Raw genomic sequence first — 13,025 nt, 5'->3', positions numbered from 1 at the left:
ATGAATTTCAGTGACTTTTGGGGGCTATTGAGATATGGACCAGATTACGTTGCTTGGTGAGCTCCTGTGTTTTTAATAACTTTTCTGCCTCTTCCCTTCCTATCAAAAGTCACTCCTGGGTCTATTATCACAGCCTTTATTCTTCTAACAACTGTTTTTATTTTCTTATGGGCCTAGAAACCAGAAAAATAAGCAAGCTATAATTGTGTGTAAAATAAGAGTAAATGGCCTACTATGGCCAGGGTGCTCTATCCACTGAACTATCTAATTGCCTTTCTTGTTTGTTTGTTGTTGTTATTTTTATTGTTATTTTTTTCTTTTTTCTTTTCTTGTTTCTTTTTGCTCTAATGTTGGCTATATTGATCTTTTTTTTTTAATAATTAAAGCTTAATGTACATTGCTTTATGAATTATGTTGGGAGAAAAAAATAAGAAAAAAGGGACAAACCAAGGGAGAGAGGGGGGAAAAAAAAAAAAAAAACAGAAAAAAGAAGTGAACATAGCATGTGTTGATTTCCATTCAATCTTCATAGTTGTTTTTCTGGATGCAGAAGGCATTTTCTATCCAAAGTCTATTGGGATTGCCTCGGATATTTTCTTGTTCTTAACTGAATTCCTCGTAAGTTATAACTGGGTGAATATCTTGGATAAGGAGGGTATTAATGTACATACACTATATATGCCAAGAATTCAGTTCTCATTTTGATGATATGAAGAATTTGCTAAAAGAGCTCTTAAAAATGAAATTGGCTGACAATAGATAGTGAGTTCCCCAACCTTGTAACTTCATGTAGAGATCTGATCACTTGTCGTGGGTATGAGTTCATGTATGGGTTATAGCTGATGATTTCTGGGTCTCTTTCAAATAAAAGTTGAGTTAATTCTGTGATTCTTTGAGTTTGGGAAAGAGGTTCCATTAGATCCATTATACAGTTGTGTTGGGGAGACTTTAATTATGTATCTAAACATCTGCTAGAACAACTCATAAAATAGTGACTTACCTTAATGATAATTTCGAATATTGGGCTCTAAGCCTGAGCTCAGATTCTTAGGATTTTTAGGGTTCATAATCTTTTCAAATATTACTCATGAGTCCCCATTTTCTTCTCTGTCTCCTATTAGCCAGAATTAAGGGGCAGTTGCATGATGCAGTGGATAATGTGTTGGACTTGGAAACAGAAAGAGCCGAGTTCCCATTCTACCTCAAAAGTTTACTACTCAGTTTGCCTCAGTTTCTTCATTCTGTAAAATGGGGATAATAATACCTCATGGGGCTGTCTCCCAATGCTGGAACGTTCCCCTCCTTATCTCTGCCTCCTGGCTTTTCTGCCCCCTTCAAGTCTGAGCCAAAATCCCACTGTTCACAATGGCTTAATGCCAGTAGCCTTCTCTTCACTGATTATTTCCAATTTATCCTTTACCTGTTTGCAGGTGGTCTCCCCCATAAGATTGGAAGCTCTCTGAGGGCAGAAACTATCTTTTGCCTGTCTTTGTCTACCCAGAGTTTATGTGTCCCAGACACATAATAGGTACTTAATCAATGATTCTTGACTAACATGTAAAGTACTTTGCAAACCTTTAAGGCCTTATATAAATAGTTGATGGTTTATTATTTTATGTCATAATAATGCAAATATACGTTTAGTTAAAAGAGCAATGAATGACATAGCAAGAAATAATTCAACAATGAATATTCTCATCTTCCATTTCTCCAACTCTAAGCCTCCTAAACTCCCAGGGAATGTAGGCTGGGAGGCCTCTTGGAGCTATTTCCTACTCTCCCTTATCAGCAGGCTCAGTGAATTAATAGAAGAAACAAACAAACAAACCCTAAGGTTTGGGAGTGTTCCCGAGAGTGTGGTATCAGCCAGCCGCAGCACGGTAGGGAATGAGAACAAGCTTTAGCCACTTGCCCAGCGGTCTGACCCGGGAGCCTCAGGATTTACAGAATGTTGCTTCCTGGGAAGCATTGAAGTCTTGAAAAAGTAGTTCCCTGGAATTAGGATTGCAGCTCCAAATACTAGAACCACTTCTGTACAGGGAGGGTCTGTCCAGGGGGCACTTCCTAGCCCTTGTCAGGATCAGCAAGAATTGGAGTCCCTTCCCAAGCCCATTTCTGTCTTCTGCATTTTCTTTTCCAGAGTCCTATTCAAATCTTCCTCAATCCATCTCCTTTTAGAGAATTAACACTCAGCCTCGCACTAAATATACTGAAAATGATTGCATTCAACCCAAACTCTTACCGGGGAAGAGTCATCCCTGTTATACAAGCATGTGGGAAAAAGAGTTTCTAAGATAAGCACACATCCTCCCCTACACAAGATAGAAAAAGCAAAGGGGGGGGGGTTCTACTACAGGTCTAATTCTTTTTTTGTTGTTTTTTTTTTAAGAGAGATATACGAAAAAGGAGGAATTTGTTGATGAAGGAGGAATGACAGCAGCCTTGGGAGAAATTGATCACTTGGTTTTGGAATTCATGATGGGGACTGGGAAGGCTTTGTTGTCTGACTTGGAGGCTCCAGTTTTTTGAGAGAAAATTGAAGAGTTCATTGAAAGCGTGGGTGGGATCCGACCTAAGGCTAAGCCTTTGTGGTCTTCTCCGCGTGATTGTGCCCTCCATCGGAGCAGATTGCAATCCACTGTGTGCTCCTGTAAATGTTTCACAGGCATTCCTCCCAAAGTCTACCCAACCTGCCGTGGAGTTCCTTCACCATGTCCTAGCATGGGCTGGCTCTGTCTGACCCTAGGTACACAAATGGGCCATGTGCATTTTTCTGATGCCCCATTATGCTGCTTCTGCAGAGCATGAGGGTCCTACTACCTTTATGCTCTCTTTGGTTAGATCCCCCTGTGGTATTTTGTCCAATTGTAGGAAACGCATTTTTAGGAAGGACATTGAGGACCTAGAGAGCTTCAAGACCTTAGAGAATCAGGAGAGGGTGGTGGAGAGGAGAGGGACATGTCAATATTGGAAAGTTTGTGAATTAAAGAGAGTAGACTTTTTCTGTTTGGCTTCAAATGAGAGAAGGAGGGTTAAAAGAAAGTAGCAGATGTCAACTTGCTGTCAAGGGAACCCTATTAACAAGGAGAGCTGTCCCAGAGTGGAATGGGATACTTGCCTCAGGCTGCAGGGAGCTCCCCTTCATGGGGGGGGGTCTCCCTTCAAATGGAGCCTGGCCAGCCACTGGACAGTGTCGTTCTGGCCTGGGCTACGTGTTTGGTCTGGGCTACGTGACCTCCGAGATTCCTCCCAAGTCTGAGATTCTGTGATTCTGTCACTCGGAGAAGATGGACAGACTGTCTGGAAGGTCGGGAGGCTTCTACGGAGGAATGGGGGTCCGAGGAGTTCTGAAATGTGGCTGAGATTTCCATTAAGTGGGCCGCCTTGTTAAGTCACTGGTTTCTGAAGGTGTTCTCTAAGTACAGAAAAACTCGCCAACCGCAGGAACTATTCCAATGTGGAGAGCCCCATTCCTTGGGGTCTTCCGGTCAAGGCTGCCCCTTTGCTGGAGATGTTTGTTGAGGACTGGGTTGGAAGTCTCCATTGAGGCTGAAATTCCACGAGACTCTCAGCTGCTCCACTGCACCCCCAGGTAACTCAGTCCTGGAGGGAGGAAAGGGATGGGGAAAGGAGGGGAGAGCAGGACGGCTTCCTGGGCTTCTGGACATCTGGAGAAACAAAAGGAAGGGGGTTGGTTTGGGGAGGAAAATTCTCCAGAGGAGGGTGGGGCAGACCAGAGGAAGAGGATGAAGGGAGATCTGGGGAGGAGGGTGGAGTAGGTAGGGAGGTGCTTTGTAAAGGCTGAATGGGGCCATGGGAGGAGGAAGAAGAGGGGGAGAAAGGGAGGGAGAGGAGGAAGGAAGAGGAGGGGAAGTAAGGTCTCTGGAGCTACCCAGCTTCCCCAGTGAGATAGGTGCCAGGGGGCAGGAACCAGAGACGGGATCCTCCCGTGCAGCCAATGATCTGTTGGGGTTCAGCCGGGCATCCCCCTGCACACTCACTCCACAGCCTCATCTTGGGCCTTCTGGTGTTTGACCCTTTCAATATCCCCAGATATTGGGGGATGTGGGCAGGGATGTGGGCAGGTGTGCATGCCCATGGCGGAGAGGGCAAACGTGTGCTGAGTGTGTAAATAGGAGTGCAGGAGAGCAGCCAGGGGTGAATGCATGTGGGCAAGCATGTAAATGTGAATTGTGTGACGGCTTTGGGGGGGTGAGGGGTCCGCTAAAAGCCCCTCTGTGAATGTGGGGTGCACCCCTGGGTCTGGGCCCACAGCTTTCTCTGAGGGGGCGGCCCCACATACAGCCAGCCTGTATCTGCTCTTGATGCACCCGGGAGATCTCTCCCAGGTGAATGATGGGTGGGGTAGCCAGGCCTCTGGCCAAAAGTGAGTAGCAGAGTCCTGAAAGAGCCCAGTGTAGCTGGGAGGGGAGGAGGTGGGGAGGGAGGAGGTGGGGAGGGCGCTCCTAGCCTGGGGCACAGCCGGGGCAAAGACACCCAGGTGGGAGGTGGGAGGTAGGAGGTGGGCGGAGTCCTGGGGAGAACGTGGGGAGAGCCTGAGCCTGGATCATGCTGAGTCCCTGGATTCTAGGATCCTTGGAGAGGTAGGAGGGGGCTTTTTGGGGGGTGAAGGGCTTAACAAGCCAAACAGGGTTTCACTTTTTTACTCCGTAGGTAATAGGGAGCCACTGTAAAGTGAGCTGGAGGAGGAAATGGCCCTCCCGTGTCTCTGCCAAGAAAACTCCAAATGGGGTCATGGCGTGCCGGACTGCAGAAGAAAATGGCCGGGCCCCAGTTCTAAATGCCCAATGGTGTGACTTAGGGCTGGGGGGTGCAGATATATGGGGGTGAATGTCCCTTTTTCTAAGTTTTCTGTATCTGAGCTCGTGAAGACAGATCTAGGATTTTTAGCCCTAGCTTGCTCTACAGGCTGGAGGTCCCAGGAGGCTGCAAATCAGAGGCCTGGAGCGGGGCTGGGCTGGGCGAAAGGTGGGGGGGGTTGGGGGGCTCCAGGGTAGGTGTTTCCCACAGAGGAGGAGGGCACTGACCCAAGGGGTTGGAGAGGAATTCCCTGCAAGCCTCCTAGGTGGAGGGGGGAAATGATTTCATCCCAGAGGCCTCTTTAGCCCTGGGGCAGGGGACAAAGGGACTGCCCCTTGCTAAAGGTCATTTCCATTCTCTGGGAGTCCCAAGCTTTTTTTCTTGTTGAATTGTTTCTGTCCTCCAGCCCTTCTTGACCCTGTTTGGGCTTTTCTTGGCTGAGACACTGGAGTGATTTACCTTTTCCTTCTTCAGCTCATTTTACAGATGAGGAAACTGAGGCAAACAGGATTAAGTGACTTGCCCAGGATCACACAACTTATAGGATTTCAACTCAGGTCTTCCTGACTCCTGGCCTGACGTGCCTCCCCTCTGTCCATATAAAGAACTATGTCTCCCATTTTACAGAACACGAGGAAGGGAGGAAATAAGCACTTAGTAAGTGACTACTGTGTGCACAGATTTAGAGACGTCTCCTCTACAAAGGTCAATATGGAGTTTTTGTGCCTCCCAAACTCACGTTGGTCTGATCAGCCATGGTCTTTAGGACTTCAGGAAAGTGATGGCATTTAAATCCTCTACAAAGAAGAAGGAAAATATCCAAGTATGTGCCAGGCGCTTTATAAATATCTCATTCCATCCTCACAACAACCCTGCTGTTATTCCCATTTTACAGTTGAGGAAATTGAGGTAAAAAGAATTTAAAGTCACAAGCTTAATAAGGGCCACCACGCCATCCAACCTTCCACCCAGCTGTCCAAACACACTTCCACTGAATTCACTTAAGTGAGTTCCTGGGCAAAACCCCAGGTGTCCTGGCTCCCAGGTAAAGGTCCCCCAGAAGTGGGGACTCAGAGCATCCCCACATCTGAAAGGACTTCCCATTTCCCAGAGGAGGAAGCTGGCAGGCAATCTTTCCAGGTGTAAGCCCTGGCCACCACTGCAGATTGCCTAGGATTATAATCTGTTGTTTGGAGGGACTGCTGGTGACCCCATTTGGGGTTTTCTTGTCAGAGATATTGGAGCGGTTTGAAAAATCCTTGTCTGTGGATCCTACTCCCCCGTGTATATGTTTTTCTGAAAGCAGAACGGAACTAGTATGGAGTGGATGGGGCTTTGTCCCAAGGCACTGACATCCGTCCCTGATCCATGGTGCTTCTCTCTGAACCTTCCTCTCTTGCTAGCCCTTTCCCCATCACCCCTGGGTCGATGGAGAATAATCCTGGTTGACCCATTGGCTCTGAGCACTTTCCCACCCCTCTGTCCCCGTCCCCCCCCCCCCTTAGCTCTTACTACTGCTCCCTATTTCAGTTTCCTCTTCAATCAATTGATTAATCAGCAAGTATTTATAGTTAATTTTGGCTACTAAGTGCTGGAGATACAAAACCAGAAATGAAACAGTTCCTACTCAGTCTGGGCGGGGAAGGGGGAAGGAACAAAATGTACATGCTTTGGATTACAAAAGATACAAAATAGATTTCAGGAAATTGGGAGAAGGGCCTGGCAGCTGGATCAGGAAAGACCTCCTAGAAGATGATTGTAGCAAAGTCTTAAAAGGAGGCAGCGAGGCGCCCGGGGATAGAGCCAGGAGGGCCTGAGTTCAAATTTTACACTTACCCATGGACAAGTCACTTAACCCTAATTGCCTTGGAAAAAAAAGAGAGAGAAACTAGTTATTCTAAGGCGTAGAGGGGAGGGAGTGCATTCTAGGCAGCAGGGACAGCCTGTGCAAAGGCACAGAGGGGGGAAATGGAGCTCTCTGTATGAACTACTGTGGGAAGGCTCTTACGAACTCTCTAGCCTCCAGGCATGTAAGCTGCTCTGTAACTAACTGGCTCCACCTTTATTTAAGTGCTGGGATCGGTTCATTTGTGTTTTTTATTTTAGGTGTCCGGCACATACTAGGTCCTCATTAAATATTTGTCAAGTGAATTAAAATAAGTGGAAAGAATTGAGGTGAGGGTCCTGGGTTCTGCTAAGTCTCCCGGGATCCTTTCCAGCTTGGAATCACCTGAGGCCGGCCCCTCCCTGGGTCCCCACCCTCTCCCCAGACCTCCTGAGGTGTCTCCACCCTTAAAGGCTGTGGGGGTGGGGGTGTGCCGGGTGGGCTGGCTGCATTTTGGTGCGGAGCATTTTTTGGTTTTTTGTGATATCATTTGAATCTCACTACAATGGACAGATGAGGAAACTGAGGCCGGGAAGTTAAATGCAGCTCCTGGAGCCAAGTTTGGGTATCTCAATTTCAAGATTTTCCCTGAGGTCTGTGTGTGAGTGGGGGGTGTTGGACCCCGCCCCTGGACTCAGAAGTGCTGTTACTGGGGACCCCCAGTCTCCACAGTTTTCGGGAGCCCCGGAGAGGTTCCCAGGCCAGGCCTGCAGAGAGGCGAGTGCTCGAGGGAGGAAAATAAGCTCTGTAGTGTGTTTTTTGTGGGTGTGTATTTTGCCTTCCGCTCCTTTTCCTGTTGGGGGGGGCCCACACCAATGAGTGGCAGGGCCCCTGTCACATGGCCCTGGCTCTGACAGCTTGGAGGTGGAGGGGGGAGAGCCAATGTGGTCCCATCAGCCGCCAGACGTCAGGACTGAGGAACCGAGAGGGAGGGCTGGGGATCTTGGAGCCCCCCTGCAGGGCCCTGAGCCGGGCAGGCACCTAGGTCCCCTCGCCCCGTGGCCGGCCTCTGGAGGGTGGCCGGCACTCAGCTCAGCCCTTTTCTCCCCCACCCCCAGCTCGGGAGGCAGACACATCATGTTCTCCAGGAAGAAGCGGGAGCTGATGAAAACCCCATCCATTTCCAAAAAGAGCCGGGCAGGAAGCCCCAGCCCCCAGGCCCCCTCGGTGAGTGGTCCTGGCCTGGTTGGTAGGGGGAGGAGGCTGGGAAGGCCTGGGCTCAGCACAAACCTGAGGCTCCCTGATATTCAGAGCTGGAAAAGACCCTCAGACTTTAGCTACCCCAGCCCCATGGCACCCAGGTCCAGATGGGGGATTGCTTTGCTGAATGGTGCTAAGAGGACAAGGAGCTGAACCCCAAACCTCAGCTTATTCTCTGGGCGGGCGGAAAAGGGGGAAGGGCCAGAGAGAAGACAGAACTACTTAGGGTGGCTGGGCCAGGAAATGAACCCTCAAAGCTAGATAAGGAAGGGTCTCCAAGCTGGAGTGAATTGGGGGTCCCAAGGCCTAGGTTCCAAGGGGCAGAGCTCAGGGTATCCCCAATTCTTTGATTGTCCTATTTTCCCCCTTAAGATTCAGAGGTGGGCCCCCAAATGGAGGCAGGTTTTGGATAGCCTGAAGGAGAGTTGCTTGGGTGGGGGGTTCACTCCCTGGGGATGCATCGAGCTTCCTCGGCGGTGGTCACGCCCATTCTCGGCCCCCCCTTCCCTGCCCTGGGTCCTCCCTCACCCCCATGAAGCAGCGTCCAAGAAGCTCTCTAGGTGGGGCTCCCCCTCCTACCCTGTGTCCCACCCTGGGGGTGCTGAAGGTCAGGGGGATGTTAAGCCGAAGACTGGGGACAAAGCAGAGCTACAGCCCCTACTCTGTTGGTCTAAGGGGGCCTGAGTCTCTCAGCAGAGACCCCCGCGTGCAATTGAAGGTAGGCCTGGCCAGGGCAGCAAGAGTGGCGGGAGGGAAAGGGGGAAGTTGGGCTCCCAAGCCTGGCTGAGCAGAGGGGTGGGGGGAGGACCTACAGGCAGTTCCCTCTCTGCTCCCCCTGTTTGAGCTGGACACTTGCCCGACCCTCTAAGGACTGGGTGGCTTTCTCTGGAACTCAGGACCGTTCTAGGAAACTGCTGCTTCTTCCCAAGGGTCATTGGGAGCCATCTTGGAAAGACTCTGGGATAGCGAGGATTCTATAGACGGGAACTGGGGGGATCCTGGGGCTGCTCATGCTTTGAAGAATGTCCTTCCTCCCCCTCTACACCGAGTGAATTCCTTAACTCCAGGGCTTTCTTTTTCTGAAAGCCTTCTTGACTCCCCTGAGTTCCCCTGGCACTTTCCCTCCTCATGGGCAGCTGTGGGTTGTAATAGATCTTTAATCTCACCCTCTCATTTTACAGATGAGGAAACTGAGGCCCCGGGAGGTTAGGAAGGTTTGCCCAGGATCACACGCTCTCAGACAACATCTCCTTAGCTGGGGCGGGGTGGGGATGGGGGGGAGTTCAGTCCCCAAATCTGTCTTTCCTTGCTTTCAATGGACACTAGTGATGGAAAAATCCCACCATTACTCTAAGTTTTCAGTTTCCAATATATCATTGCCTCTGTCAAGAACCTCCCATTCTTTGATGGAAATGATGAGGGAAACCTAGGACTGCATGGAGAGCATGCACTTAGCACAGTCCCCGGTACATAATAGGCGCCTAATAACTATCTGAGTGACTTGTCGGAGTATTTATGGAGCTCTCACTTGGAGTGGACTTTAGAAATCGTTTAATTAGTTCCTCATTTTAGACCAGTAGAGACCCAGTGCAAGGTGGCACTGGGATTCAGACCCAATGGGTGCCCTGGATGGCGGTGTCTGCCCTCCTGCTCCCTTTCATCCATCTTTGGGCACCATTTGGGAGGCAGTATTGATAAAGTAGAAAGCGGGCTGAATGTGGAGTCTGAGATCTGATTTTCAATCCTAAATGTACATATTGCCAGTTATATTTTCTCTCTGGGGCAAAGTTTCCTCCTCTGTAAAATGATTGGATGATGTTTAAAATTCCTTTTACCTCTAAACAAGAGCCTCCTAGCTCTGGAGCTCCCAATTCTCTCTCTTTGCCTTAAAAAAGATACTGTATGGGCTAGCACCTTGCAGCCTCTTGGCAGAGGGAAACAGCAATATTAACAAACGTTTATTAAGTGTCTACAATATGGAAGGTCTCCAGGGAAGGGAACAGAAAGTTGTGTTTGTTGTGGTTGTTGTTTTTTTTTTTTTTTTTTTATAAACATAACCCCTTCTAGGGGGATGTTTATATTTTGCTATAAGAGAGAAGATGATGGAAGCAAAGGGGAAATGCAGACAAAATGCTTCTGGAATATTTGAGTGGTGAATACAATCAGCTGTGGGCATGAGGGAGGGCCTCATAAACAAGCTGGAAAATGAGGATTCTGAAGATCAGAGATGAATATGGTGTTTAGTGAAACATAAATACACTGAGGTGAGAGACTGAAGCAAGATTAGGAGAGGAGTTTTCTTGTCCAGTTTAGCTAAAATGTAATTGTTGAAGTAATTTGAAATAAGAATAGGAAGATTAAAAAAATTTTTTTAAAGAATAGAAAAATAAAAATATAATTTTTTTAAAATAGAAAGGTAGATGAGGGGTTGATTGTAGAGGGCATGGAATGCCAAGCTAAGGATTTTCATTCAGCTTAGAAAAAATAGAGAATCACTGAGCTTTTGTGAGCAGGATGGTGGAATGGTCAGTGCTTCAGGAAGATTTTTAGGTGTTTTTTTTTTCTCCAGTGGGAAGGCTATAGTGGAGAGAGGAAAAAGTGAAAACGGGCCAGTTCTGAGTTGATTGCCTAAGGGGGCCATGGTCTCTGGGAAAGAAGGACAGACAACAACAGAAAAGGGAAAGATCTGAGAAGGGTTGGGGAGGAAGAATGGAGTGGATGTGGAGATGGGAGACAGGGAAGAGTTCAAGAGATGAGTCTGGAAGTCTGGGAGGATGGCGATAACCTCAAGAGAATGAGGGGTGTTTAAAGAAGTCTGGCTTTGGAGGAGCTGCTCGTTGAGGGACTCGTTTGAGGTCACGCAGGTGGGGAGGTCCCGTAGACAGTTAGAAATGTGGGCCAGGAATCCTCTGGCAAGTAAGAGCCGTGCAGTGCCCCACCCCGCCATGAATCCTGTGGTCCTTGAGCACTAAATGTTATCCCGGATTGTCTCCTCTCCCTTTCTAATTCACTCAGGACCTTGACATGAGGGTCTTGCTCTCCATTCTCTATCACTTCTGGGGAGAGATGAGGAAGAACCCAAGTGTTCAAGCTCGCCTGGAGGAGGTTGGGGAGTGAATTCCCCACCATAAGCAGAAGTTGAATTGGATGTTGCAGAACAGAGTTCCCTCCACGGACGGGTAGACCCAGATGCCCACTGGGGGCCCTTCCAGCAATGAGCTTTTGTGCTTGTGGCACCCTGTCTCCCTGACTGTGGGCTCAAGAGCTGAGACAAACAGCCCAACTCCACCCCACCCCCACGAGCTGTAGTCAGAGCAGGAAGAGATCTGCCCTGCCCTGTGGTTTGGAGGTTCTGTAGAAAGGGCCCCCAAGCTGGAGGAAATTGAGTAACAGGAGGCCTGGAAAGGGGTGGGGGAGAGCCCCATAACAAATCTCACCCCCTTACCTTTGACCTGAACCAGGGACACCCCCGAATTTCCCAGTTAGCCCAGAGATCATCAGAGTGAGGAAGGCTCTCAGAGTTCAGGTTATGTATATTCTGGGGGACCTTAGATCAACCCCATACAGAAGAGCACAGAAGTATGAGGAGGAGGGAAGGGGAGCTGAGTGATACCAACAAGAATAGCCAAGTTTAAATCTGACTTCAGATATACTAGCTGTATGTAGCAAGTCACGTAACCCCACTGTTTACACACACACGCATACAAAGTTTCATCCAATCTCTTCTTGAGAGGGATCCCATGACCTCTAGAGAAGCTCATCCTGCCTTAGGAGCTCTAGACCTCCTAAGACCCCCTTCCCCGGACAGTTCTGCCCCATGGGGCCAAGTAGACAAGTCGGTAGAATCTGGCTTCCACCACACAGCCCTGATGGTTGCCACCCTCCTCAAGGCTTCATTTCTGCAGGCTAAACTTTCCCAGTTCCTTTAGTCAATCCTCATATGACTCAACCACCAGTTGGATCTCCTTCCTCTGGACGCTCTCCAACTTGTCCTAATAACACTAACAATAGCAGTAATAATAACCGTGCTGGAGTGTGAAGGCTGTTTTGGAGAGAGGAGAAACTGAAAGCAGGAAGGCAGTTCTGAGTAGATTGACGAAGGGGGTGGCCAGCAATGTAGTAGGAAGGGGGCAAATCTGAGAGTCTTGGGGGGAAGGATGGATTGGAGTTAGTGGTGGATTAGATGTGGGTGGCAAAGAATATTCCAACATTGGAGGAGGGAATGGATACCTTCAGGTGGAGGGAACAGGGAAAGCAACATAAAGGAGCTGCTGGTATAGTGGATAGAGCCCTGGGCTTGGAGTCAGGAAGGCTCAAATGTTAATTCCTAGCTATGAGACTAGTCACTTCACTCTGTTTACCTCAGTTTCTTTATTTGCAAAATGAGCTGGAGAAAGAAATGGCAAGTCTAATATCTTTACCAAAAAAAATCCAAATGGGATCACAAAGAGCCAGAAACCACCGAAAGAGATAAAAACTAAAATAAAGAAACTGCCCCTGAGCTAAGTCTTGGAGGAAGATGAAGATTCTGAAAAGCAGAGATAGAGAGAGAAGACATTCCAAAGGAGGTGGGGGACAGCAGTACATGAGTAAGGGAAGACTCTCCATAGTGCTTTAAGATCCGCACGGGCACACACACATGTTAACTTATTTGAATCTTACAACAACCCTTTGAAAGAGATAATATTATTGTCCCCATTTTTGTTGGTGTTGTTATTTCAGCTATATCCCACTCTGGTGACCATTTTGGGGACGGGGTTCTTGGCAGAGATACTGGTGTGGTTATTTCCTTTTCTAGCTCATTTATAGATGAGGAAACTGAGGCAAACGGGTAAATGAAGCCAGGAAGTATCTGAGGCCAGATTTGAACTCATAAAGATCCTTCTTCATTCTACTGTACCATCTACCCACCCATTTTACAGATAAGGAAACAGGTTGAGGGATATTTAAAAAAACAACTTGGCACAGATCACCCTGCTGGTAAATGTCTAATGCAGAATTCAAAATTAGACCTTCCCCACTCCAATTCCAGCTATCCGCTATGCCACCCTGCCTCTCAATGTTCTTTTTAAATGATGGCAACCTGTAAAATTTTATGTTTATCCAAACCTTTGACAAA

General features: G+C 48.3%; 1 protein-coding gene across 8 annotated transcripts in view; it reads left to right on the top strand.

Annotated features, from left to right (window-relative positions):
• Window positions 1-7,587: 7,587 nt before the first annotated feature.
• ARHGAP45 (Rho GTPase activating protein 45) overlaps window positions 7,588-13,025 on the top strand; it is a 45,814-nt gene continuing 40,376 nt past the window's right edge. For 7 of the 8 annotated variants that reach the window (XM_074305127.1, XM_074305117.1, XM_074305107.1 and 4 more), the window contains exon 1: window positions 7,588-7,873. In XM_074305127.1, coding sequence (XP_074161228.1) covers window positions 7,589-7,873 — 285 coding nt within the window. In that variant the 5' untranslated portion in view covers window position 7,588. Of the gene's footprint in view, window positions 7,874-8,421; window positions 8,625-13,025 lie in introns of those variants that run through there. The other variant, XM_074305145.1, reaches the window with a different exon arrangement.

The sequence above is a fragment of the Sminthopsis crassicaudata genome, chromosome 1, assembly GCF_048593235.1.
Source record: "Sminthopsis crassicaudata isolate SCR6 chromosome 1, ASM4859323v1, whole genome shotgun sequence".
Lineage (NCBI taxonomy): Eukaryota > Metazoa > Chordata > Mammalia > Dasyuromorphia > Dasyuridae > Sminthopsis > Sminthopsis crassicaudata.
This window is presented reverse-complemented; position numbering and strand designations above follow the sequence as displayed.